At 43.4% G+C, this 26,761-nt stretch overlaps 1 protein-coding gene across 2 annotated transcripts in view; it reads right to left on the reverse strand.

Annotated features, from left to right (window-relative positions):
• Window positions 1-447: 447 nt before the first annotated feature.
• The window catches only part of PRMT8 (protein arginine methyltransferase 8), an 88,927-nt gene continuing 62,613 nt past the window's right edge, over window positions 448-26,761 (reverse strand). For both annotated transcript variants that reach the window (XM_068166044.1, XM_068166043.1), the window contains exons 4-10: window positions 22,563-22,626; window positions 18,708-18,850; window positions 18,248-18,335; window positions 15,829-15,944; window positions 8,071-8,221; window positions 4,390-4,511; window positions 448-2,038 (exon numbers count right to left, since the gene is read on the reverse strand). In XM_068166044.1, the coding sequence (XP_068022145.1) occupies window positions 1,955-2,038; window positions 4,390-4,511; window positions 8,071-8,221; window positions 15,829-15,944; window positions 18,248-18,335; window positions 18,708-18,850; window positions 22,563-22,626 (768 nt within the window). In that variant the 3' untranslated portion in view covers window positions 448-1,954. The remainder of the gene's footprint in view (window positions 2,039-4,389; window positions 4,512-8,070; window positions 8,222-15,828; window positions 15,945-18,247; window positions 18,336-18,707; window positions 18,851-22,562; window positions 22,627-26,761) is intronic.

Genomic DNA, 26,761 nt, shown 5'->3' on the forward strand with positions numbered 1-26,761 from the left:
CCCTCAGCCTCTCCTCATAGGGCTTGTGTTCAAGGCCTCTCCCTAGCCTTGTTGCCCTTCTCTGGACACGCTCAAGTGTTTCGATGTCCTTCTTAAACTGAGGGGCCCAGAACTGGACACAGGACTCAAGGTGCGGCCTAACCAAAGCAGAGTACAGGGCACAATGACCTCCCTGCTCCTGCTGGCCACACTATTCCTAATGCAGGCCAGGATGCTATTGGTCCTAGAACCACCTATGTTAGTAGAAAGGAACTTCGAGAGGTTTCTCTGGATCCAGCTCTGCACTGGTCCCTTGGAAAGTAACAGCAATGTTTGACAGATAAAATCGTGTTCATTTTGTGATGAAAGCTGTTTGTTTTCTCTTCAAGAAAATGCAAAGCAGGTGCTTTAAAACAAGCAATGAACTCCACTAGAAACAGTATCTTTTACTGCTGAATTGCAGTTTAATTTCTTTCTACAGAGATACCATTTGATACAACCCCTAGACCACACTCTTTAGTCGGTAAGAAAACAGAGGCAGCGTACAACTCCTGTAAAGGAAAAAACGACAGAAATGACTTTCTGAGAAGTTGACAAATACTGGCAAAGTCCATCTTCAAGTATGCTTTATTTGCAGGTGATTAGAGAGATTGTAGGGAAAAAAAAATCAGTAAATCTCCTCTAATACATGGATTATGACTTAGTGCCCAACGCCAGAGAGACTGGAGAATGGGTGGATAGGACCGATGATGAAGCTCTTGATAAATTACATGTGGTTAAATGATCAACATTCATAGAGCAGAAAGAGCTGATACATACATATGAGGAATCATAAGCAGTTAGTATTTTAACTGTAAGCAGGAGATACTGTCAGAAAAACAAGGAGTATATGGGGAGGGGGAAGCTACAAACATCTTAGTAATATCAGAAGCCATAGACTCTTTTCAAAGACATTAGCTTTTCCCTGCAGATGCCTGCACTCTTGAGAGCAGTATTTGCAATTTAAAACAGCTAAAATATAACCAAAATGAAACATTATTTCCTTTTTTTTTTTTTTTTTTCAGTTTTATTTATTTTGTGTTAAGGATCTTGCAAAGAACTGAAACATGGCATAGACAAGGAACATTAATTACCCACCATTTCAGAGACTTTGCGTTAATCACATTTAAATACTGAGTGTGTGATTTCAGGTGTCATGCAAAATCCATCTATAAAATCTCACCACAGAATATTTTCAAGGATAAAAAGCTAATGTTTTTAAATCTCTGACAGACATCCACTTGTGAAGGTGAATTTCAATATGGATGGCCCATGTTTTCCAGAGGACATCCAAAAAGATTGTTGTACTTTCTGTAAATGCTCAGCTCTTATCTACACTTTGCATGGAGTATTTACCAAAGCTTTAACTTTGGACAGGTACTAGGATATATAGAGTAGTGCCAGAGATAGCATCATCTTTCTATAACTGTATAATGAGAATTAAATAATCACAAAACAAATTCCTATTATGAAATGACAGGTTTTCCTGATGTGCAATATATATATTCATTGAATGTAAGTCTAGTAATACTATCACAGTAATGTGCTGTACTGGTCTTTCATAGTGAGAAAACTGCCCCATTCATCTTTTAGCATGCAAAGCTTGGAAGAACCATAAATTCACAGTAAGTAGTACAAGTTGTATATGTATCTCCTGCCATCCTAAGTCTGACCAAAACACTCCAGATTGTTCCTTATTTTTCCCACATTTTGGACAAAAGCACAGTTCTGTGTACGGTTCGTTCACAGTGGGATCCCAGCCCTCTACACTGTCTGCGAGAAGAATCAGGTTACCTCTTTCCATCAGAGTAAACACTCTAGTATTTGATATAATAATCTTATGAACAATTGTTCCTAGCTTGAAGTTCAGCCACTCAGGGCTTGATAAAATTCTCCTTTTCATCTCCCTGGAAGGTCAGCTTTCTGGAGTTTCTTGCTAGCGCATTTTGTAGTCGTTAGATACTGACATTTCACACAGCTGTCCTTTAAAGTCCAAGTCTACTGTGAAATCCAGGTCACGCTGTAAAAAGATTTGATTGTAACATGTCAGTAAGACCACACTGGTGCATGAGTCCAGTTAGCAATGCTTTGGTTGGAAAGACCTGTAGGTTCAACAGATACCTGCTGAGGTTTCTAACTTCTTGTGATTGAAAATGGTGCTAACACTGGAAAAGCAGCACACAGGACGTGCAACAGCATTCCCTGTACAATCGATGTCCAAGGGCACATTGGTGTACTCTTAGGTGAGTGAGTATCCCAGTGACAGCTTGAAGCTCCTGAAATGTTGTGCTCTCATATTTAGAATGGTTTAGAATAAACCAGGTTGGAAGAGACCTTCAAGATCATCATGTCCAACCTATCATCCAACACCACCTAATCAACTAACCCATGCAACCAAGCTATAACAATTTTGTAAGGGTATTTCCCATTGAGATGCTCTTAATCTACAGCAAAGGGCTTTATCACTACGAGCTATTCCAGAATAGATCCAGTAAAATTCCCACTGTAGAGCCATTCTCAGCCATTCTTTAATCTTACCATGACACATTTTGTTTGGAAAGAGGTACTCCATAACTCCACAAAATGAAGCATCTCTCCACCAACTTTTGAAAGGCTCTGTGCTTCAGAAGAATCTTTAAAGCACTAACAAATCCTTTTGAAACAAAGTGGTCTCTCTGTCTTATGGTAACTATCACGAACACGTTAATTTTAGCACCTAAATCTGCATTCAAGTGCTGGCTGCTGTGCAGCCATTTGAAACTGTCTTCATTTTTCCCTCAGAAGAAATGTGATACATTGAACTCAAAAGAAAATGTTCTATTCCCCAACAAGCAACCTAAAGGTGGGAAACAGACTTTTCCTCTGCTTTCACAGCAAGTGGCAGCTTCATAAGTGAATGTGTTTGTTTCAGTGCAAAATTGATTTTGTGTTTATTTCTTCCCCTGTATGAACATTGCTATTAAAACCACATCCAATCTGTATTTAAGTACAAGAAGGGGAAAGGAGTGCAAAATAAGGATGGCAATGAAATGTTAAGATTTGCTGCAGTCAACAGCTGCTAACAATCCTAGCTGCATGGGCATATTATAACTAGAGTTATTCTAATGGCTCAAGGTTGTAATAGAAAATGAAGAGATTCTGCTTAAGGGTTTTGGCAGGTCACTGTTTCTCTCAGAGCCATACTTCTGCACAGGCATGGCTTGCCCACCAGACCATGCCTTATAGCCTCCTCACCAATTAAAAGAAGCATTGAATAACTAACATACTTGGTGAAGGATTCAGCCCAGAGCACAGAAACTGAGGCAGTTTCACCTTCAATAAAACATCTGTATTTTCTGTGGAAAGCCACAATTTTTACAGTATCACAGTATCACTTAGGTTGGAAAGGACCTCAAGGCTCATCGAGTCCAACCTATCAACACAGACCTCATGACTAGACCATGGCACCAAGTGCCACATCCAATCCCCTCTTGAACGCCTCCAGGGTCGATGACTCAACCACCTCCCTGGGCAACCCGTTCCAATGATGAATGACTCACTCGGTGAAGAATTTCCTCCTCACCTCGAGTCTAAACCTCCCCTGTGCAGCTTGAGACTGTGTCCTCTTGTTCTGGTGCTGGTTGCCTGGGAGAAGAGACCAACCCCTTCCTGGCTACAACCTCCCTTCAGGTAGTTGTAGAGGGCAATGAGGTCACCCCTGAGCCTCCTCTTCTCCAGGCTAAACAACCCCAGCTCCCTCAGCCTCTCCTCACAGGGCTGTGTTCAAGGCCTCTCCCCAGCCTTGTTGCCCTTCTCTGGACACCTTCAAGTGTTTCAATGTCCTTCTTAAACTGAGGGGCCCAGAACTGGACACAGTACTCAAGACCACCCTATCACTTGTTTAGTCAGTTCAAGCACATTTATCAGTGAGGTCATCCAGATACTCAGCTGAAATCTGTTACTTAATTTATGAAAGCAGAGTTCTTAGGCACAGAGTGGGAAATCTGTCTACAGAGATCTGGAACTGAAGTCCTTAGTCTTGATCATCCTGCACTGACAGAGGGATCTTGCCAGTGATTTTAGTGACAGTACAAAAAGACCCTTGCCTATTAGTGTCACAAAATGTGAGGCAAACTGATTGCAGAGGGCAGCTGATTTAGAAATGTGCCTGAATAATTTCTTCCTTCTCACGCTAGCTAAGCTCTGTAAGGTTAGCACTGCATTGTCATTGCTATCACCAGCTTTGGTGAAGCTGCACCTAGAGGTCTGACTACTAAATCTGAATGTAAAGCTTTTAGCATGCTAATTGTTTCACTTAGATGCCATTTAATTTCTGTTGATTATATTTGGTGATCAGTAGGGTTGGGATTAGAATCAGTGATGCTGACTCACCACATTTTTTGCATTTGGTTTCATGGATATAGTCCCATAGATTTCTTCTCCTCGCCTCACAGTTAAATAGTCCTCTAGGTAGAAGACAGTTTGCTTCCAGTGAGTATAGGGAGCATCAGGTGCTGAAAGACATATCATATAGGGGTATTATTGGTAGAAAATTCATCTTTGTCTTACAAAGCTGAAGAAAGCCTTTCTTCTCAATCATGCTTAACTTACATATTATCAAACTTGCTTTACAACAGCTCATGTCTCTTGATTGCTTTCTGCTTTATACTGAAATATCATAGTATCATAGTATCATTCAGGGTTGGAAGGGACCACAAGGATCATCTAGTTCCAACCCCCCTGCCATGGGCAGGGACACCCCACACTACATCAGCCTGGCCACAGCCTCATCCAGCCTGGCCTTAAACACCTCCAGGGACAGAGCCTCGACCACCTCCCTGGACAACCCATTCTAGGGTCTCACCACTCTCATGGGGAAGAACCTCCTCCTCACATCTAGCCTGAATCTCCCCACCTCCAGCTTCATTATGTCAGATGTGAATCCAGCCAGAAGGAGCCCACAAAGGTGGTTTTTAAAGGCACATACCAGAGATGGGTACAGGTCTAAATGAATTTATTGTCTTGCTTAGCTGAATCATTTTGATAGTTTTTTTGTATTTCACAGACCTCACTGCTGGTGACAGTTATCTGGCCTCTGATTTGGCTGTCCTGATCGACACATTACAGGCCAGTATTCCAATCACCCAATCTGTATCTCACCAATATTGCTGTAAGGATGCTATGCAAGATTGTATAAAAGGCCTTACTAAAGTCCAAGTATACAACAGCCACTGAGCTTCCCTCACTGACATAGCCAGTTGTCTAGAACACTTTGTCAAGTATAATTTGCTTTGGTAAATCCATCCTAGCCATTCTCAATCACCTTATGTCCTTCATATAGCTGGAAATACTTTGCAGGTAGATTTGTGTCACAACATTTCTGGGAGCTGAGGTGAGGCTGACTTGCTTGTAAATCCATGGATCTTGCTCGCTGTACTTCCTGAAGATGGGTGCAAGAACCTTATCCCATCACCATGACCTTTTAGAGGTGTTAGAGGGTACCCTTACAATGATACTGACCAGCACCCTCAGCATGCTTGGGTGCCACCTGTCTGGTCTTATGGACTCCTGCTGGAGGAGTTAGTCACCAAAGTAAGATGTTCAGAGAACTGTCAAGTAAAGCAAAGCACTGAACAGAACAAATACAGCATTTGACAAGTGACAGGAGGCAGAATTTGGAGACACAGGCAGCCTCTCCAAGCAAGCCTCCAAGAAGGTGGAGAGCTAGTTGCAGAAAGACTGATGGGAAAAGGTAAGCCATCAAAACTGAAAGGATCCTAGAAAGGGAACACATGACTAACCATTCCAAACCCCTGAAGAGTCAGACCGTGGGAGCTACAGATATTTTAGAGAAGCTACGTTTTCCAGCACTGCTCATGAACCTTGTTCTTAACAGAGGTTCAGAAATACTGGAGGTCATGACTCCTTTCCCCTGATGTGTAGGCATGAAAGTACCTCATACAAGTTCAAGTGAGTCTGCAAAAACTTCTCTGTAAGAAAAACACTGTGTCAAACTTGGTATCTGCCCTAGAGTTTTGTCCAGCTGTAGCTACATCCCCCTAATAGTATCTCATCTATTTCCTTCCTCAAGTTATCACTTTTTATGTGCTAAGGGACATCCTGGGCTGCATGAAGAGAAACATAGCCAATAGGTTGAAGGAGGTGATTGTCCCACTCCACTCTGGTGAGACCCCACCTGGAGTACAGTGTCCAGTACTCTGTTACAGGAAGGATCTGGAGGTGCTGGAAGGTGTCCAGAGAAGAGCCACGAGGGTGAGCAGAGGGCTGGAGCTGCTCTGCTATGAGGACAGACTGAGCGAGTTGGGGCTGTTCAGTCTGGAGAAGAGAAGGCTCCCAGCAGACCTTGTGGCCAGAAGTATCTTAAGGGGCTACAAGAAGGCTGTTGAGGGACTTTGTAGGGTCTTAGGGAATGACAGGACTGGGGGAATGGAGCAAAACTAGAAATGGGGAGATTGAGATTGGATGTTAGGAAGAAGTTCTTCCCCATGAGGGTGGTGAGAGCCTGGCACAGGTTGCCCAGGGAGGTGGTGGAAGCCTCATCCCTGGAGGTTTTTAAGGCCAGGCTGGATGTGGCTGTGAGCAACCTGCTGTAGTGTGAGGTGTCCCTGCTCATGGCAGGGGGGTTGGAACTGGATGGTCCTTGAGGTCCTTCCCCACCCTGTCAATTCTATGATTCTATGAATGGACTGTCTTCTGCTGAAAAAAAACCAGCCTTTTGAGGAAAATGCAAATACCTGAACCCTACAGTGTCTTCTACCTTAGGTAACTTTTTTGCTGTCCTTGTCATTAAAGCACTTACAAGGCTTTTACACTTCTTGCAACGCTGGCTGCTCTGTTCACTCTGGCAAACAGTCGAGTTACTCCTTTAAATATGTGCTTACTGAGGTAAACCAGTTTCACATTTGGGTTACTAGAGCTGACTTGCATAAGCAGTATGTGTGTGATTATATGCTAGAGGGGGGGAAGAAAAAGACGTTTTTCTCCTAGACTGAGACAAGCTTTTGTTTAATTTCAGATACGGGGGAAACTAGGATGCAGAGCTGCTGTCTCTCACTGGGATGACAATTGCCTGCATATTCTGAGAAGCCTGACACAGATTTATATATAACTGGCAATGGGTGTGAAGTCCTGGGTCAGAATTCCTGCTAAGCTCCTTAGTTTTGCAGCTGTTTTGAAAACCTGCCTCTGTTTTTGCAGGGTTGCTGCAAGCATCCATCCGCTCCCTCCCCAAAGTGACCAGGAATTTTATTACTGAAATTCAGGGCTACTGGTACATTAAACCTTCTTTTTACATCTGACCAGTAGCACTGATATCACAGTACCACAGTCTCACAGTATCACTTAGGTTGGAAAGGACCTCGGGGATCATCGAGTCCAACCTATCAACACAGACCCCATGACTAGACCATGGCACCAAGTGCCATGTCCAATCCCCTCTTGAACACCTCCAGGGTCGATGACTCAACCACCTCCCTGGGCAACCCGTTCCAATGATGAATGACTCGCTCAGTGAAGAACCTCCTCCTCACCTCGAGTCTAAACCTCCCCTGGCAGAGCTTGAGACTGTGTCCTCTTGTTCTGGTGCTGGTTGCCTGGGAGAAGAGGCCAACCCCTTCCTGGCTACAACCTCCCTTCAGGTAGTTGTAGAGGGCCATGAGGTCACCCCTGAGCCTCCTCTTCTCCAGGCTAAACAATCCCAGCTCCCTCAGCCTCTTCTCATAGGGCTTGTGTTCAAGGCCTCTCACCAGCCTTGTCTCTGGACACCTTCAAGTGTTTCAATGTCCTTCTTAAACTGAGGGGCCCAGAACTGGACACAGTACTCAAGGTGTGGCCTAACCAAAGCAGAGTACAGGGGCAGAATGACCTCCCTGCTCCTGCTGGCCACACTATTCCTAATGCAGGCCAGGATGCCATTGGCCCTCCTGGCCACCTGGGCACACTGCTGGCTCATATTCAGGTGGCTGTCGATCAGCACACCCAGGTCCCTCTCTGTTTGGGAGCTCTCCAGCTCTTGACAGCAACAGAAATGAAATTAACAACAATGCAGCTTACCTGTGGAGAATCCCATCTTCTTGTGGCACTTTGTAAATTCGATATTAAAATAGGTGACCAAGGCGTGTATGTAATCATTGCGCTGGATTTGCAGGCAGAAGGCAGACGTAAATGCCAGCTCTTCAGTCTTCACTGTATAAATATCTACTTCCTGTTTAGGGGAGAAAGGAAAAGACATTTACTTGTGACTCTCAGCTCAGTGTTAAGTGGTGCATTTTATTTAATGACCAGCAGCAAAGACCACTGGTGGCCTGCTACCACTGCAGGGATTCAGTGGTACATTTGAATGTAGCAGTTGTCACTTATCTGACTAAGCTGACAGCATGTGTTGAGAGGCCACCTGTAATGGGTTGGGGCAAACCCCCTCCCCACCACAGGGCAGAAACAACGACTCAGACAAAGGGATTGCAAAAGTGATGGAAAGTTTAAATAGCAAAACAATTCAAAACCAAACACCAATGAAAGCTTTACAGAGAACCACAAGCACCGTGACAAAGAGAGAGATCCCACAACATACCCAAGAACATCCCATCCCCACCTGGGGGTACACCCAAACCCCCCCAGGGCTCTTTCCTCCCCCCCAACCCAGCCTTGGGCCTGGGCAGGCCCAAGGGAGGCAGCTCACGCCATTTTACCTAGGCTGCAGCTGGGGACGAAAGAGGAAGTGAAGACCTCGCATGGGCATTTTATAGGGGAGCAGGGCATTATGGGAAATGGAATACCTGCCTGTGACCACCCCATGGGCTGGGCCCACCCGTAGGGACCTCCCAGGTGTGTTCTGTGCAGTGGCATCTGGGCCAGCACCCACCCTAAACCACCACACCACCCAAGGAGAGTGTGTCTCCTTGGAAATGGCAGGGAAGGGCTGCAGGAGGAAAACAAGGTAGAAGTGTGCTTTGACAAATACAGGCACAATGGATGTTGAAATGGAGATGCAGGACCCAGTTCTGAGAGTTTTTATCATCAGGGACTGTCAGCAGGAGGAGAGATGGCAGAGCTGAGTTTTGCATAAAAATAAGTTTCTGATTTGTTTAAGCATCTCTGGAAGGGAACACACTTTGACTGCCAAGCATGAGGTATGGCAGGGGCATGCTTTTTGCTGGAAATGCTTTCTAGACCTGTGTCAGATAACTGATTCCAAACAGTAAGCACAGGGATCTTGCTCTTGAACTAGACAGAAGGACAAAAATGTGAATGCACTATGGCTTTGTTGCAGTAGTTGGGAGCAGTCTCCAAGGCTGCTTACTTCCATCAATATTTAAATCTCACTCTTCAAGGCTTAAAGTGAGTTGTCTGGATGGATCTGATTTTCCCAACTATGTATTGCTTTGATCTGCACCTGTAGTCATGATAGGGGGGGATACTAAGCCTGAAATACTGCCAACTGTATTCCAGTGCCATGGGGAACGTTTCCTACTGCTGCACTTTCTGATATCCTCTTCAATGTGTCTGGCTTCACTGTCCTTATTGTCTTTGTCAGAGCATATTTGGAAAGAGACAGATACCCCACACATATTTTTCTGTTATTCAGAAAATGATTATTAACAACAAAACTGCTCATGCACATAGGGAAATAGAAGCTTTGCAGGCAGAAATCCAAATATCCTCTGCTTCTACCAACATGAGCCAGAAATTGTCAACCTCATCAGCTTCTGATCACATTTCATACCACACTGCAAAAATGGAGGATCTAGAATGTCCATTACAAGGCTCTTGTAGGTCACAACAGCAGGCTCTTCTGGCAACTGCATTCTATAGCCTAAGAGAAGTCTGCAAGAATGGACCTCAAAACGGGCAGCCATCTTTCAGTCACTGAGACCACTTAGCATGTGCTTCTGAAACCCAGAAAGCTTATGCTGAGATGACTTAAGCAAGCTATGGTTTTAGCCTGTCAGATTAGCAGTGCTGATGAGAAAACCCTTAAGCGTAATGAAAATCCTTCTACTACACTGCAATGGCACTCTGAGTCACTAGAGTTTATAAGTGATCTGTGTTTATAAACAGTCACTTAAAACTGGGATAGCCTTCAAATGTTTTCTTGCAAAAGACAATTTAAGCAAGCATACTAAGAGTAAGAATTCCTTAATCTTCTGGCAGACTTCAACAGCAGCCTGCAAAATTTCCTTTGACAGGCTAGACTGGACTGGTGGGTGACAGCTGCACAGGTCTGTAAGTTTTGGTGTCTTTTTAGTGGCATCGCTCTGGGGCAGTTGTGAATGAAGTCTGGTGATATGGCACATAAATGGGATCGGGCTCCCTCTCTCTGAGCTGTGTTGTGCAAAGTGGACTCAAAAGCAGTAGATGACATTTTTATTAAGGAAGTTAGCAGAGATGTCTCAAAACCATGCTGGATAAAATGGACAAAATACTGCAGTACGTTTTTCAGCAGAGAAGCGTGCCCTTTTGCTTACTATGCAAGGCATATGACATGTGCTGGAGCTTCATTCATTGACATAGTTTTGAAACTGGCCTGTTTTGGTGGTCACTGTGAATTGTACACTAGGTACTATGTATTGTTTTATTAAATGTTACTGCTCACTGAAGATTAATGATACCTAACAGCACATGGGACTAATCTGTTTTTGCATCAAATAGGTGGAAAGTCATGATTTAAGGGATTCCATTCAGTTTTATAACACAACAACCACCAATTAGGCATAGCTAAGCAGGTATCCAATTAACATATAGCTTCTAATTATAATAAATGAATAAATGTGTAAACCTAGGCAACAATAGAAGTATCAGAATTACCAGCTAAATAAGGAGGTCAAGACTGCAGCTGACCATGAGACCACACGTCCCTGTTGCAGAGAGACAGAGGTCTATTTTTGACATTCACTGCATAAAAAGTGGTTGATGGGCTGTCCTATAGCACCAGTTGGTCTAAGACTGAGCAAACAATGTGTAGAAGATCATTTAGAATCACCAGGATGATGACAGTGAGGTAGACTCTGGTGTCACCAGCTGCTATGTATTTCTTGCTTGAATGGTATCACCCATTTCCTCACATGGAGTAATTAAAGTTGCTTCTACAGCGCTGCTTCTGCATCTCTTTTCTGATATCCTTCCCAGTCAGACAGCTTAATCATCAGTGTGAGGATGGAGATTAAAGGTTAAAGCTTTAAATCTCAGTGAATGCCTGGGTTTTGTGGTATGTTTGCTGGGTTGTTTGGATTTGTGGTTGGGACTTTCCCCCTACTTCTGTCTTGGTTTGCACACAGAGGGAAATGGTCACCCAAACATCGGATGCAATGGTGGAGGCAGTGCTACTTGTAACAGGTAAAAGTGCTGAACTGACATAGAAGCTGGAGGACAAGAGGCACTGGGGTACAGGCAGTATTGCCAGATTCAGGAAACAATTGTTCTGCAGGCTGAGAAGTAAAATTAATTTCTAGGGAAAGCAGAAAGGGTCAAACACTTTTTCTTTGACAAGCACTGAGAAAACTACCTCTATTGTCACTTGACAGTGCATCTAAATGGGAGCTGAACACCGAACGCAACAGGCAGAACCCCAAATGCATCTGCTGTTCCAGAAGAAAATGACTTTGCCTTTTTTCCTTCCTTTTTCTTTTAAGGACTGCATAGAACAAAGTGTCAATGTGGAGAGAGAAGAAACTGTGTTAAATTATGGATGTTTCTAAGGAGCACTGAAAGGAAAAATGAGTATCTGATGTTGTTTTGACTAGATATTGAAGCATATGTTGGTTTTGTACTAGATGAAGTAACAGGATAGAAAGTGTAGCTTCCAGATAACAGAGACCTGGCCTCCTGCCAGTGCCCCTCTTCTGGCACTTTTCCATGTTTGCCCAGAAGGAAATGCTGGAAATTTGCTACTGTTGGTTGGCTTTGGGGTTTTGTTTGTTTGCTTTTGGTTTTTAAATGTTGCTGCTGTTGTTTGGGTTTCTCTTTTTTTTTTTTTTGGTGGGGGTGGGGAATAGGTGGAATCAAATTTGAGGATGCTGAGAAGAAAAGGCAGTAGGGAGAACTGTTGGAGGGGAAAGAGTGACAAGGGAAGTCACTTAGGAAAGAGAAGGGAGATTTTTCATGTGAAGAAGAGTAGAGGAAAAAACGGGAAAAACTACAACCAGTGTTTGAAAGAAGATGGAAAGCAAGTGGCAAAGCTGCCTCTTGCTTTACTTTAGGAGACACTGGGAGAAAGGAATGTGATTGGGGAGCTGACTGGGGTTGCAGTGAGGCAAGAGAAAGGCCTTGTGAGGAGAGCCTTGTCTTAAACCTCATGGGTAAAGATTAATGTGGAAGAAGAACGTGGGGCTCATCAGTGCCAGCTGTGCAGCAGGACATCTTGGAGCAACAATACCTTTAAAGAGAAAATGCTGCAGGTTCTTTGAAATAAGGCTTCCTGTTACAGTTCCAAATAAGGCTTCAATCACGGTTCCAAAGAGGCAGGAATTTCTCAAGGAACTGGCCATTTGAGCATGCAGATCAACAGTTTGGTTTTCTTTTTGTTTCTGTTGGTTTGTTGCTATGTTCTCTGGCAAACAAGAATGTTCCCTGATTTATTAATTTTCTGCTGCTCAGGGAAGGAAGTTTGTGCTTTAGGGAGCATTAAACTCTTAAAGTGATGTGTGACCTGGAGGAGCTTTACACTGTTCCTGGAAAGTGTGGGACAAATGGGAGCACAAAAGTAGATTTCTTTTGTTTGGTTGGGTTTGGGGTTTTGTTTGGTTTGTTTGTTTTTCATTTGGTTCTTTCTCCATGGTATATTTTATTGTAAGCTGTGATTGGCATGGTCTGAACCTTTTTTTTTGGGGGGGTGGGTGGGTGAGTATTTTTTGCCATTCTCCCTTTGCAGGTTTTTCTACAGCTATGTGAATAAGTGATTTTTTTTTGTTATTGTAGTCCCTGGTGCTGACACCAAATAAAAATTAACATGGAGATAAAGGTTTGTGTCAACCCAAACCCCTCTGTGTTTCTTTAATGTGTAAGGGGATCAGAGAAAAGAAATGCAACTGCTTTATTGAGTTTGAAACAAACTTCCATTTTCCAGGCCATGTTACTGAAAGCAGTAGGCCCTGAGAATGCTACTAGCACACTTTTCCTGAAATCAGCTATTGTCTCTGGCAAGTTGAAGATGCTCTGGTCCATCTACCTTCCGTGGCTGAACTGGTTGGGAATTCAAACAGAAGACAGCTACTTGCCAGGAAAATTCCTGTGCTTCTAGCACGTATTTAAGAGATCATTCCAAGAGGAATTGTTTTCACAACAGAGAAGATGCTCTACTTCCTGCATGCACCATTCCCAGTGCACTTGTGGCTTAGTGGCTTGTGACCATTTGAGGCTGTCCCCTTAAGAAAGGGAATATGGTAGTTGGATGTTGGTAAACGAAAAGAAGGATCTAAACTAATTTCATTGGTAGATTGGGAGGAAGCACCCTCTGAACTGGGAGTGCAGCAGAGTTTCCTGGGAATTCCTGCACTTTTGTCTTCAGTCTTTCTTCTGCTCCTCCTTTGGGCAGCAGCTCTCTGTTCTGGGCTTTCGGCCAAGGCTTGACCTTGAAACTGATAAACTGCAAGGCCTGCATTAACTGCTTTCTAATTAACACATAACTGCTTCTAACTTTTTTCTCTTTCTCTCTCTTTCTAACCCACTCTGGGGAAAGGGGGAGAGAAGGGGGAGCAGATGTGGGGAACCCCCTCAGCAGAGGGGGGGAACTCTCATTTCTGTGCTACTTTGTTGTATATTTCTGTATATACTGTAAATATTGTAAATTTGTATATATTTCCCTGCGTTTCCCTGCTTTGTAAATATACAGCACCCATTGCTTTGCTAATTCAGCTGTGAGTTTGTTTTTTTCCTTTCCCTTCAATTTTCTTTCCCTTTACTTTACAGGGGGAAGGGAGGAGGCTTTTTGGCCTTACCCTTCCAACCCTACAACAGTGGCTGGAGGTTCTTGAAGAGTTCAAAACTTGGGTTACATCTGATTCCTGAGAGTATTAATGAGGACATGCCTTGTTTTGCTGATCTTGTAGAACAGAAGCACAGGGCTCTGATTGATCTGCATTTAGTGACTAATCCATCTACTGATTAATGTACAGAGAACCCAGACTCATCCGGCAAGCACCCTCAGGTAGCTGGCTGTGGTTTGAATACACCCCTACAATATCCTTCTGTGAATCTAGTATGAATAAGCTGTACCATCTTGAAATGCTATAATAAAACATTTGAATAATTAAACATTATTGCTTTGTTTATTCTCCAATGTTTTCTTAGCCTAATATTATTCCCTGACTTCACAAATATTTTCAACATCAAAGAAATATACTTCATACAAATCAACCATGGGTAAAAGTAAATGAAAAGAAGAAAGTCTCAGTCTTCCTGCTTCTACATTGCTAACTTGAACAAAAGCCTCTCTCTTTCCTGCCTTTCACTGACAGGGCTCTCTTTTCTGACTCATCATTTTGTGCTATTAGGGATGGGGGACAGATTCTGGAAAGAGGAGTGGCTGCTGCTTGTCTAGTTACTATCCACTTTGCTTCCAAGGCACACAGTAAAACACCATTCATTGTATGGACATAAGATAGCAGGCTGTGCAGAATTAAACATTAAACCTGAATAGCAACAGTCAGAAAAAAACTTCTGTCTTCTTAAACCAAAGTACTCTCAAAAACCTTCTAAAGAAAGCACCAGGTTTGCACTTCATTTAAGGGCATGCACCTTTTATGACTTTTTTTATTCCAGAGAAGCCAACCCATTTTGCCCCCCAGTCTCTCACTCTCCAGACACAATTTATGTGTTTATGAGTGTATGGCAATTTCAATTTGCTCTGGCTCAGGCTATTTTCAGACACAGTTATCTTGTGTTCCCCTAAGTGCAGATGGACTGTGCATGCACGCAGACAGAGTATTTCTACTTCTGTTCCTTCTTGCTGCTTTCAGTAATGGTTCTGCAGCAAAGGTTCTGTCTTGCCTTTCTGCATATGGCAATACTTAATGCTGTGTTTGTTACCAGCAAAAAGTGATAGGGAAAAATTAGAGCTGAGTCTTTGGGATAAATGAGAACAGCCTTGGATTCACGGGCCCGAGTGCCACTGCTATTGCCTTATTCACAAAAGCAGCCCCACATGAGGGCTCCTTCACATGGAAGGAATTTAAGAGCTTTCATCTTTTCCTGCAGGCTATGGATTCTTAACCTGGTTTTGATATCAGAGAGTAGTCTTATACGTAGAACAGGATACAAATTAACTCCTGGCTGCAGATGTTTGAGCTAGCAACCAGGAGGTTGTACAAATAAAGTTCCATTTCTGATCTCATGCTTTGGAATACATTAAGAGTTACTTCATTAGAGCTGACCAATGCAGAAACTGATGCTTCAGACTTTTAAACTGCAAATACAATTAATTCACACCTTCTCCTCAGGAGCATTTGCAACAAGAAGGTAGGACAATGAACGTTCACACCGTGTCTCTATTTATCCACTGTTTGCACGTGTATCATTTGTAGGAGTCTTAAGTTACAGTGAGTAGTAACCACAGGAATCACAAGGAGCAGCTTGCTTTTGGATATGCCATCCTTAGTCAAGGCAGTCCATGCTTTGCTGGGGAGATGGTATTGGGTATGTGCAACATACTAGCACTGACTAATTTAAAGCTACACAATTTTCCTTCTTAGTGCAATGGCATTCTGCAGCGAGATGAAGGCATACAAAGACAGTAGTGAAACATAAGAAGCAGATCTCCAAGTAATTCTGCAGTTAGGTTTAAACATTGATAATGAGATATATTTGGAATTACCAAACCTTTATTAAACAGGCATTGGTCACCACTTGCTTTGGATCTACTATGTCCACCAAAGGCTCCTTCATGGCAACATCCCTAATACAGGTCATGTCAAAGCCGTACACATTCTCCCACCCTGTCAATGCAAATGGATGTGTCAAAGATTAGCAATAATAATTAAAAATATTGTTAGTTTCTCAAAGCATCTTAAATTTGAAACATTTTTTACAATCCCCTAACTTTCAGCTCTCCTTCAGTTCTTTCCTCCCTACACCAATTTTCTGTGTCACCTGCTATATTCCAGATAATGAATTTGGTCACAGAAACAGGAAGCTTTCTCTTCTGAGAGGAGCTGGGAGGCAAGGAATGAGGACTTAGGCATTTTCATGTAAAGATTGACTGAAACCACCAATTTCACCCAAGGTTTTCTACGAGTCCTTGGTAAATAAAATTGCTTAGGACTTTTGTGGATGCATTCCTCCTGCTAATAGAAGATGCCTTGAAGTGAAATTGAGCAGCTATAAAAACAATAAATAAAAACCAAACCAAAGCTTAAAAAACAAGAAGAGAGAAATAATGTAGAACTTCTTTCATCAAAATTATTATGACTTAGTAAATCTGAAGTTGGATGACCTGAGAGACAAGTTGAATGTGAACCAGCACTATGACCTTCTGGAGATGAATGTGAACCACATGCTAAGATATGAAAGGTGTCCAAGAAAATTTGGTTTACTAAGCCTGGGGCAGATCTAATCACATTCTGCTGCTACAGAAACAGATTCCCATCACCTGATAAAGGACAATGAAGGCAAGGTTCCACAAGGAAAATTCTGACTGGATATTCAGAAACAACCTTACTCCTGACAGTAAAGTGCTCAGAGATGCTATGGAATCCCCCTACCCTGACTGCAGTGCAAGGCCCTGCGTGATCTGTTTGAACTGAAATGTGCCCTGCTTTTAGAATAGAATAGAATAGAATAGAATAGAATAGAATAGAATAGAATAGAATAGAATAGAATAGAATAGAATAGAATAGAATACACCAGGTTGGAAAAGACCTTTGAGATCATCAAGTCCAACCTATCACCCAACACCATCTAATCAACTAAACCATGGCACCAAGTGCCTCATCCAGTCTCCTCTTAAACAACTCCAGTGATGGTGACTTTTAGCAGGAGGCTGGAGCTGTAGAGGTCCCTAGCAGCATCAATTTTTCAAAGAGACTTAAAGGGAAAAAAAAAAAACACATTTGAAATGTAAAGGAAAGGACAATTTTAAGTACCTATGAAGTAAGCAAATAAAGTTTAGCAATTTTCCTCACATCAAAATGAAAGGAAAATGTGAGATACTTATTTTTAATCTTGATGTCCTCACAAAGTATTTTTCCAAGTGAAAAAAGCATTACATGCTGGTTTTTCCACAAGGTTATTTATGAGATTTTTCAAAGTTTGTTTCATACAACCACAGAAACATTCAGGTTGGCAAAGACCCTCAGGATCACCAAGTCCAGCCAATAACCCTACTCTATGAAGCCCACCCCTAAACCATACCCCCAAGCACCACATCCATACAACCTTAAAACACATTCAGGGTTGGTGACTCAACCACCTCCCTGGGCAGCACATTCCAATGCCTGAGCACTTTTTCTGCGAAAATTTTTTTCCTAATGTCCAGTATAAACCTACCCAGTCACAGCTTGAGTCCATTCCCTCTTGCTCTGTCACTAATTACCTGTGAGAAGAGACCAGCATCAGCCTCTCGACAACGTCCTTGCAGGGAGCTGTAGACAGCCATGAGGGCTCCCCTCAGCCTCCTCTCTTCCATACTAACCATCCCCAGCTCCTTCAGTTGCTCTTCATAAGATTTATTCTCCAGGCCCTTCACAGCTTCCTTGCCCTCCTCTGCACTGGCTCCAGCACCTTGACATTTGTCTTGTACTGAGGTGCCCCAAACTGGACACAATATTCAAGGTGTGGCCTCCCCAGAGCTGAGTAACAGGGGACAATGCCCTCCCTGCTCCGGCTCCTTAACATTGACAATTCATTTGCATCTTTGGTTGGTTGGTTTTCTTATTTAAAAAGTAAAAACCAGCACCAGGATGGGAAAAGAATATTATCAACTTAAACAGCAGTCCAAAACCTAAATCTCCTAAAATAGACATTTAAAAATAGAGGTAAAGGTACTAAGATTCCTCTAAGCAGCTCTACATCAATTTATTCATGCATCTTTCCCTTGTGCACTTTAAATTGCTGTAAATTGCCGAAATTTATCACCAGATTAGGGTTTGATCAGTGTTCATGTTAGAATTCTGGCCTGGTCAACATAATTTCTTGGCTTTTGTGAAACTTTGCCAGCAAAGAAATTAAAGCCAACCACAATAAAGCAAATATTTTGGGGAAATAGCTAGTATAAAGGTGTTACTCTTAGGCATTTACTCACAGTGAATTTTGAAGTCCTTATACTGTCTGTCTTCAATTGCTACCACGTACAAAGCAGCTCGGTCTGGAAACATTAGCCCTCCAGGTTTCTGTTGATGAATTGTGGGGAAATGGATCTCGTAATCTATTCACCTGACAAAGACATCACATTTTGAACTGCACATACAAAAACCAGACAAGCACCCCCTGCATGCCTTTATTGTTTTCCTTCAGACTGTCACATCAGCTTTAATCTGAGAAACTCCTGCAGCCTGCAGCAGTGTCATCAGGTATTTCAGCAGCAGTCAGAATGAGCAAAACTCATTCACTGAGATGCCCTTTGTTAATCTTTACATTAAAGTCTAGGAAATGGCACTTGGAGGTGCAACCATGTCTTGTTACTGTGAGAGCAGGAGAGGGAAGGCTTATAGTCAGAAAATAAAAGCTGATTGATGCAGCAGTGTCACATGCAGAGCACCTACCAGCCACTTGTCTCGTGCGAAGATGACCGTGTTTAACATTGACTCATAGAACAAACAGTAACCCATCCACTCACTGATGATGATGTCTACTTTATCCACAGGTAATTCAACTTCTTCCACTTTACCTTTGAATATTGTGATTACTGGAAAAAGAATCCAGAGAAATATGTTTCACATAACAAAACCTCTCACTAAGCTCCTCACTGGTGAATGTCAGGCTGACCTTTCCAGTATTATTTTCTTCCCTCCATGAGACTCAAGGCTATTTTAAAACTCAGTAAGTACAATAAACAGAAGTTTTAGAATCAGTATAAAAGATAAAAACCCAAGCCAAATAAAACCCATATACTAAAAAGCAACTGAAAAACAGGCCTTACCTGGTTACCTGCATGATCTCATTTTTACACACATCTACGTCTCTAGATCACTGACATACGATGCAAAGCATTCACCTAGAATCCTTTAAACATCTCTGTATGGATACATGATCTCATCTCTGAGATATCAGATCTGTATGGAACTAATTCTCATTTTCCTTTCAAATACAGTATGCTGGTGTCACCGTTTGAGGCTGTGCCTTTAAGAAAGGGAATATGGTGGACGGAAGTTGGTAAATGAAAAGAACAATCTAAACTAATTTCATTGGTAAAGTGGGAGGAAGCACCTTCTGAACTGGGAGTGCAGGAGGGTATCCTGGGCACTCCGGCACTTTTATCTTCAGTCTTGCTTCCGCTTCTCCTTCGGGCAGCAGCTTGCAGCTCCTGGGCTTTCTGCCAAGGCTTCGGCCTTGAAACTGATAAAGGCCTGTATTAACTCCCTTCCAATTAACACAAACTGCTTCTAACTTTTTTTCTCTCTTTTCTTTCTCTTTCTAACCCACTCTGGGGAAAGGGGGAGAGAGGGGAGAGCGGAGGTGGGGAACCCCCTCTGCCGAGGGGGGGGGAACTCTCATTTCTGTGCTACTCTATTGTACATCTTTGTATATATTGTACATATTGTAAATTTGTATATATTCCCCTGCATATCCTTCATTGCTTTGTAAATGTACAGCTCCACTGCTTTGCTAATTCAGCTGTGAGGTTCTTTTTCCTTTCCCTTCAATTTTCTTTCCCTTTACTTTACAGGGGGGAGGGAAGAGGCTTCTTGGCCTTACCCTTCCAACGCCACGACAGCTGGCTTCACAGTGAGGAAACTAAGGGGGAACTGACTCAGCTGAAGCAGTCACATCTAGCCTGACAATATGCAAACAAGAAAGTTGGTACAACATTGTTTTCTCATGAGAGAATAATTTTTCCTTCCTTTCTGCTCCATGACCAAACCTTCTCTAGTACACTGTCCTTCTCACTCTGAATCTTCTGGCTGCTTTAGGCCTGCATAGCTTTCAACAGTTACCTGAAATGACTGATGGAAAACATTGCTGTCAGGTATTCTGTCATCAAATTAGTTTCAAGGAAATTAAAATTCCCTGAGAGATGGATGCAGTAGAATAGCACATTTAATTCAGTTGTATCACACATTTCCTTTAGGATCCCTACACAATTCACCAATTATTTTTTCACTTTCAAAGAATATACTTCCTCTTTACACTTCTATTCCAGATTCTTCAGACAAATCATTTTCAGCTTGTGTTTGTCTGCCATTTATATTGTCTCTTGCAGTGGGTAAAGGCTCATGGATCTGCTTTCTTCCTTGACAAGGTAACTGATGCACTTGAAGTTGAGGAATACAGTGAGCAGGGAATATTTTACTTTACATTATTAGGTTATAATATTACTGTATTATTATTATTATTATTATTATTATTATTATTATTATTATTATTATTATTATTATTATTATTATTATTATAAACCAGGTTGGAAGAGACCTTCAAGATCATCATGTCCAACCTATCAACCAATCCAACACCACTTAAACAACTAAACCATGGCACCAAGCACCCCATCAAGTCTCCTCCTGAACACCTCCAGTGATGGTGACTCCACCACCTCCCCGGGCAGCCCATTCCAATGGGCAATCACTCTCTCTGTGTAGAACTTCTTCCTAACATCCAGCCTAAACCTCCCCTGGTGCAGCCTGAGACTGTGTCCTCTTGTTCTGGTGCTGGGTGCCTGGGAGAAGAGACCAACCTCTGCCTGTCTACAACCTCCCTTCAGGTAGTTGTAGAGAGCAATAAGGTCACCCCTGAGTCTCCTCCTCTCCAGGCTAAGCAACCCCAGCTCCCTCAGCCTCTCCTCACAGGGCTGTGTTCCAAACCCCTCACCAACGTCGTTGCCCTTCTCTGGACACCTTCCAGCAACTCAACCTCCTTCCTAATAAACAGCAATTTTTAACAACAGTAATTTTTACTGATAAAAGTGGTCAAGATTCAATTTGAGGAAAATGAAGGTGCTTTGATTTAGGTAGAACTGGGTTAGCTGTTAACAGGAAGTGTGGGTTGGGTGATTTTTATCCCAGGGAAAATGAGCCTTTTGTCTTCCCCAAAGACATGCACTATTAGTGTTATTCTAGCCAGACTTTGCCACTGTATGTGCATAGCAAACTTTTAATCCAGACTGCCCCCTTAGAAGTTTGGAACATTGCTTCAGACTGGTAACACAAAGCATCAGCTGTTAGAGCAGAGTTCTCTCTTCTCCTTCCCATTCTGAAACATGTTCCTTTCACAGTTAATAGTTCTGTTGTTACACTGAAGGCTTTTACTGCCTATAAGCTTCAGCAAGAATTTCTCTTTGTTTCTCTTTTCTCCAGAGACCTTTTACTGCCACAGTTCTTTGGGTGGTGAATTTCAGCACTGTTGACACCTGCCAGAGTGACATATGTGCAGACATTGAAGCCCTCTATACCTGGAACAGCCACAGTGTAAACAGCAGCAACACAAGTTCCTCTCACCCCCATTCACTGTGAGGAATTATCTTCATAAGGCATCATGTGGGAACAGATTGTGATGTCCCCAGCTGTATTGTATCTGCTCTAGAAACAGAGTTTTGTCTTGATTCAGCCCTTTTTGCTGACTATACATTTCTCTACTCAATGGGGGGCAAAAAATTTCAATGAGCAACAAGATCCTTTGGGTCAGTGTGGAGATGCATTAATACAAACCCAAACATGAGTCATGGTAAAGTGTGCAACTGTAAATGTTGGCTCAGTTGTGCCATTTACAGTGCAGACTAAACTGCAGCTGGACAGACTGCTGACTCTGCTCAGGCAAATCTTCCTCCAAAGACTAGGGCTCTCTACTTTTCCTTCCACAGTTCTGACAAGCACTTGCTCCTAGGAGAAACAGGAGGAAGAAGCAGAGATAAACACCTTCCACAACCTCTGGAGCACACTGGATCTTTCTTCTTTGTTCTGATTATAAAACTTGTGGACATGGCATTCAGGGACATGCTTTAGTGGTGGGCTTGACGGTGAGGTTAAATAGTTGGAAGTCTTTTCCAACCTCAATGGTTCTATGATTTTATGGTCCCTTCACACACAGTTCTTGTTGCTGAAAATCCAGGTGTGAACTGATTTGTGGCATGCTGCTTGTGTAGCTATCTGATAAAAGGCCATCATGGGAATATACAGGCTCTGCACCTGAGGTGTATGATCTCAGAATCACAGAAAGCATAGGAAGTCCAACCCCCTGCAGTGAGGAGGCATGTGTATAACTAAATCAGGTTGCTCAGAGCCCCGTCAAGCCTCTATTGTGTACTGTACACAATGAAGTGTATAAGCAACTACTTCCATGAGGAACTGTTGTGCAAAATGCACTTTATACATAAACCACACAACCACACATAAAGAAACCAGCAGCAAGCAAACAAACAATTAACTTCTCCTTTTTCTGAAGAAACTATTTTTTATATGCCTTACTGTTGTCCAAGTGGTTGGCCTTGATGATTTTTTCTGAGTAGTCAGATATACTTGAGCATTCAACCTAAGAAACAGAGAGAGAAAAAGCAAGAGCAAGAGTTATTATGTGTTAGAGGTCTCAGCTACATGAGTAAATCTACTGATGGCAGCAGAACCCTTGACCACTGATAACAGTATCACACAGTACCACAGTATCACCAAGGTTGGATTCTCCCAGGCAACCAGCACCAGAACAAGGGGACAGAGTCTCAAGCTGCGCCAGGGGAGGTTTAGACTCGAGGTGAGGAGGAAGTTCTTCACCGAGCGAGTCGTTCGTCATTGGAACGGGTTGCCCAGGGAGGTGGTTGAGTCATCGACCCTGGAGGCGTTCAAGAGGGGATTGGATGTGGCACTTGGTGCCATGGTCTAGTCATGAGGTCTGTGTTGATAGGTTGGACTCGATGATCCTCAAGGTCCTTTCCAACCTAAGTGATACTGTGATACTGTGATCCAATCCCCTCTTGAACACCTCTAGGGACAGTGACTCCACCACCTCCCTGGGCAGCACATTCCAGTGACGAATGACTCGCTCGGTGAAGAACTTTCTCCTCATCTCCAGCCTAAACCTCCCCTGGTGCAGCCTGAGACTGTGTCCTCTTGTTCTGGTGCTGGCTGCCTGGGAGAAGAGACCAACCCCTTCCTGGCTACAACCTCCTTTCAGGTAGTTGTAGAGGGCAAGAGGTCACCCCTGAGCCTCCTCTTCTCCAGGCTAAGCAACCCCAGCTCCCTCAGCCTCTCCTCACAGGGCTGTGCTCAAGGCCTCTCCCCAGCCTTGTTGCCCTTCTCTGGACACCTTCAAGTGTTTCAGTGTCCTTCTTAAACTGAATCCAACCCGTGTGGGCAGGACTGTGAGCCATGACCCTGTCATACAGAAAATGGAGGTTAGATATTGAGTTGAAGTTGCTTACACAGAAAATATTGTTCCTAAAAGTGTTGAAATGTGGGGAAAAGAGCTCCCAACTACAAAATTACACTATTTATTAGTCATATTACTTATTTTTTATCTGCTACTTCAGAACATTGCCTCTTTCTTTATAATAATCTGCTGGAGGGCATGAATTAGCATGGTCTCCATGTATCTTTTAAATCAAAATACATCAAAATGGAGTGAATGATGTCAAATTAAAGCTATGTCCATGCGGGTCTGTGTCAAGAAGCCATTGCTCTTTTCCATGAAAATCTAACATTTGTGGTATTGCATGCTATAAAAAAGAATACAGGCATTTCACATATGAGAAATTACTGAAATCACCCACTCACATCTCAATCTCAATGTCTTTTCCTATGACCAGTTCTGAGCTTTGACTAGGAAAGGTATTCAAAAGCAATTAGTTTTAAATTTGTGCTTAAGCTTTTAGTATAAAAGCAACCTGATCTCCTTCCATGCCCAGGGGACTGCCTGGTGGATGTGGGGCAGGCTATGGATGTGGTCTGCCTGGACTTCAGCAAGGCCTTTGATACCATCCCCCACAGCAACTCCTGGCCAAGCTGTCAGCCTCTGGCTTGGACAGCAGCACTCTGAGCTGGGTTAGGAACTGGCTGGAGGCTGAGTCCAGAGAGTGGCACTCACAGTCACAGGACACACAAGTGGCAAGTCATACCAATCCCTTGGGAAGAACTCTATCCTTTTAGAATAGAATAGAATAGAATAGAATAGAATAGAATAGAATAGAATAGAATAGAATAGAATAGAATAGACCAGGTTGGAAGAGACCTTCAAGATCATCGCATCCAACCTATCAACCAATACAACCCACCTAAACAACTAACCCATGGCACCAAGCACCCCATCAAGTCTCCTCCTGAACACCTCCAGGGATGGTGACTCCACCACCTCCTCAGGCAGCCCATTCCAATGGGCAATCACTCTCTCTGTGTAAAACTTCCTCCTAACCTCCAACCTAAACTTCCCCTGGTGCAGCCTGAGACTGTGTCCTCTTGTTCTGGTGCTGGTTGCCTGGGAGAAGAGACCAACCTCTGCCTGTCTACAACCTCCCTTCAGGTAGTTGTAGAGAGCAATAAGGTCACCCCTGAGTCTCCTCTTCTCCAGGCTAAGCAACCCCAGCTCCCTCAGTCTCTCCTCACAGGGCTGTGTTCCAAACCCCTCACTAACTTTGTTGCCCTTCTCTGGACACCTACCAGCAAGTCAACCTCCTTCCTAAACTGAGGGGCCCAGAACTGGACACAGGACTCAAGGTGTGGCCTAACCAGTGCAGTGTGCAGGGGCAGAATGACTTCCCTGCTCCTTTTTCTCCATCCAGCTTCTTTGTCCTGTATTGTAAACTGTACAGACTATGTGTCTTGTCTGTACTGACAGATCTTTATAACATATAATCAGTTTTCCTGTCTGTATTCATATCTATGAGGCTTGAGAGATGGGCCAGTGCCAAACTCATGAAGTTTAACAAAGCCAAGTGCAAGGTCTTGCACCTGTGCTGGGGCTATCCCAAGCACAAGCACAGGCTGGGCAGAGAATAGATAGAGAGCAGTCCTGAAAAGTACATGAGAATTCAAACCAATTAGTCAGCTCCAACAGCAGCCCAACTTAAATGCCTCTATACTAATGTACATATCATGGAGAACAAACAGGAGGAGAGACATGCACATGCCTGAAGGGCTATGACATCACTGAGATGTGCTGGGATGGGTCCTACGACTGGAGCATGGGAATGGGACAGACTGGAGCATGGGAATGCAGTGACAAGGGTCACCCAGGCTGTAGGAGTTGCTGAGGTTTAGGCAGTCTAGACTCCACATTAAAACATCTACACTCAAGAATAAAAGAAGAATAAAATGGGCAGCTCACTTTGGAAGGGAGTGTGAGGCCCAATATGCAGATCAGATCCATGTCTTCAGGAAGCCCTCTGCCTCCTGGGGGCCCAGGTTAGTGACGTATGGAGAAAGCTTCCTTCCCTAGTGCAGCCCTCAGACTACTATCTCCTGCTGATCTTTGAGGTAGACAGACATGAAGTAATTACAAGAAGTTCAAGGGCAAAGAAGAGAGACCTCAGGGCCTTAGGACAGCTGGTTAAGGAATCAGGAGTGCAAGTAGTGTTCTCATTTATCCCCAGAGTTGAGGGTGTGATGAGGGAATAAACAGGAACAGCCAGGAGATCAGTGCCTGGCTCCAAGCCTGGTGTCTCTGGCAGGACTTTTCAATCATGGGTTGATTTACAGGACATGAGGTCTGCTGGCAACAGACAGGACATATCTGTCTCAAAGGGGAAAAGGATCCTAGCCCACAAGCTAGCAGAGTTTATTGAAATAGCTTTAAATTAGATTGGATGGGGTTAGGGCACAAAACCAGGCTCGCTAGCAACAAGCCTAAGGACAGCACACCAATACTTCAAGGATGGTGTGCTAGGGAGGTCTTTTGGTCTGCTCTATCAGTGGAGGTAGGGAATGCCACATGGCAGCAAGGATGCTAAGGTTACTGATAAAGTAGCAACCACAGGAGCATATGAGAACAGCCACATAGCAACTGGGACTTCTCCCTGCAAGAAGGTGGCAAGACCTTTAGATCAACTGAAGTGCATCTACACTAATGCACACAGCATGGGAAACAAACAGGAGGAGTTGGAAGCCATTGTGTACCTGGGGAATTCTGATAGAGTACCCATCACAGAAGCGTGGTGGGATAGCTCACACCACCAGCGTGCCAAAACTAGTGGTTCAAACTCCTCAGAAGAGATGGGCAAGGAAAAAGAGGCAGTTGTGTGGCCCTTGTTACAGTTTGATGTGATCTTGAAGTGCAAAAACTAAGGCAAACCATGCCGGGGGGTCTGCCTCAATCGACAGTACAGCCTTGTTACTGGCCCGTAACGGTGGTGCATGACAGGCAGAACAGTGCAAAAGGACAGAGGTAAAGTAAACCAGAATAAAGGGAGAGAGGGAGGAGAAAGAGGCTTATAGCTACAACCAATGTGTCTCAGTTTGGTTTAGAGTGGACAGAAAATCTACTTTACCCCTTCCAAACGCTCCATGCAGAATTGGGAATGGAAATGGATACACTATGTGCAAATATTTACACTCTTTACATGAATGCAGAAGCCCTGAGTTCACATCCCAGCTTACAACCAGTTCCTTGAGCTAAAAGCCTTCCAACAACCCAGGCTTCAGACCCTTCCTCCCTACCCTCCCAAGCTCAGCCAAATGGCTCT

The sequence above is a fragment of the Melanerpes formicivorus genome, unplaced genomic scaffold (assembly GCF_026170545.1).
Source record: "Melanerpes formicivorus ecotype bairdi unplaced genomic scaffold, bMelFor1.0.p_v2 SCAF_96, whole genome shotgun sequence".
In the NCBI taxonomy this organism is placed as follows: Eukaryota; Metazoa; Chordata; class Aves; order Piciformes; family Picidae; genus Melanerpes; species Melanerpes formicivorus.